The 1,187-nt window shown below is 42.6% G+C and overlaps 1 protein-coding gene across 1 annotated transcript in view; it reads left to right on the top strand.

Annotated features, from left to right (window-relative positions):
* Nucleotides 1–6: 6 nt before the first annotated feature.
* Nucleotides 7–1,187, top strand: part of LOC107573864 (FACT complex subunit SPT16) — a 24,961-nt gene continuing 23,780 nt past the window's right edge. Inside the window, exons 1-2 of the mRNA XM_016260320.1 lie at nucleotides 7–202; nucleotides 1,031–1,177. Coding sequence (XP_016115806.1) covers nucleotides 137–202; nucleotides 1,031–1,177 — 213 coding nt within the window. The 5' untranslated portion in view covers nucleotides 7–136. The remainder of the gene's footprint in view (nucleotides 203–1,030; nucleotides 1,178–1,187) is intronic.

The following is a 1,187-nucleotide window of genomic DNA, read 5'->3' as shown; positions in this document are numbered from 1 at the left end:
TTTTTTTTAAAGAAAAGAAGAAGTACCGTCTTTTTAAACAGACGTCGCGTGTCGATCGTTTCGCGTGTTGTTACAGACCCAGTGAGAGAGAGTGAGTGCCCGGCTGCTGCACTTCAGCGCGTGTTGATGTGATATTATGGCGGTGAATCTGGATAAAGACGCGTTTTACCGCCGCATCAAGCGACTCTACGGGAACTGGAAGGTACGGGGAGCTCATCTCACGGCTCATACTCACACACACTTATTCTTCTGGAAACCTTCTCTCTCACACATTCTCAGGCCTCGTCGTTTTCGTGCGGTTAGCTCCTCGGCTAACGCGTTAGCCTGTTAGGTGCGACGCTTCCGTCAAATACACCCGCGGTCCGGTCCTCGCGTCTCCTTCGCGTGACTAAAGTCTGTGTTTGCAGGTAAACGCGTTATCCGCGCGCAGAAGTTCAGTCCGCTGTAGCATTAGCCGCGCGCTAGCTCGTACTGACACATGCTGCGAGCAGAGCAGAAAACACTGTTTGAGTTGTTGTTGTTTCGACTAAAGGCCTGAGAGCTCCTCTTTCTCTTCAGCGCTGCTTCATTGCTCAAGGAATCTCGAGAGATGGAGAGATTTATGTGTATACGTTGTGTTTCTGTGATCTATAGGTTTTGTAGAATTTAAGTTATATTGTAATCTTGTAATGTAAGTGTTTAAATTATGTATTTATGGATACTTACAGTATATTATAAATGTTTACATATCATACTATTATATTACATATAATTCGATATCACCATGTGTTACAAGTGATTATTTTACTTTGTAAATTGTTATAAAATGAAATTATACCGTTATAATGTTCTATTATGTATAAAAACGATTATAATGATTTAATATACTGTATATAATCCATGTTATTTTGTTTTATATTATAATTGTTATCTGATATTATAATAGAGTTGTCATTATGTAGCTTGTACGGAAAGCCGGCAGTTATTGTATGGTAGTAAATCTAACCGTTCAGTGCTTTGAAACCCGCTTGCCCCTGTCTTTCCCTCGCAGAAAGCAGAAGATGAGTTCGGGAAGGTGGACGCCATCGTGGTTTCTGTCGGAGTCGACGAGGAGATCGTCTACGCCAAGTCTACAGCCCTTCAGGTGCAACACAACACTGCTTCTGAAATGTTAACGGCGTCCGCGCGGTCGTCTCATGTGCTCATGT

This window comes from Sinocyclocheilus grahami, unplaced genomic scaffold (genome assembly GCF_001515645.1).
Source record: "Sinocyclocheilus grahami isolate Dianchi unplaced genomic scaffold, SAMN03320097.WGS_v1.1 scaffold2052.1, whole genome shotgun sequence".
Classification (NCBI taxonomy): domain Eukaryota; kingdom Metazoa; phylum Chordata; class Actinopteri; order Cypriniformes; family Cyprinidae; genus Sinocyclocheilus; species Sinocyclocheilus grahami.
This window is presented reverse-complemented; position numbering and strand designations above follow the sequence as displayed.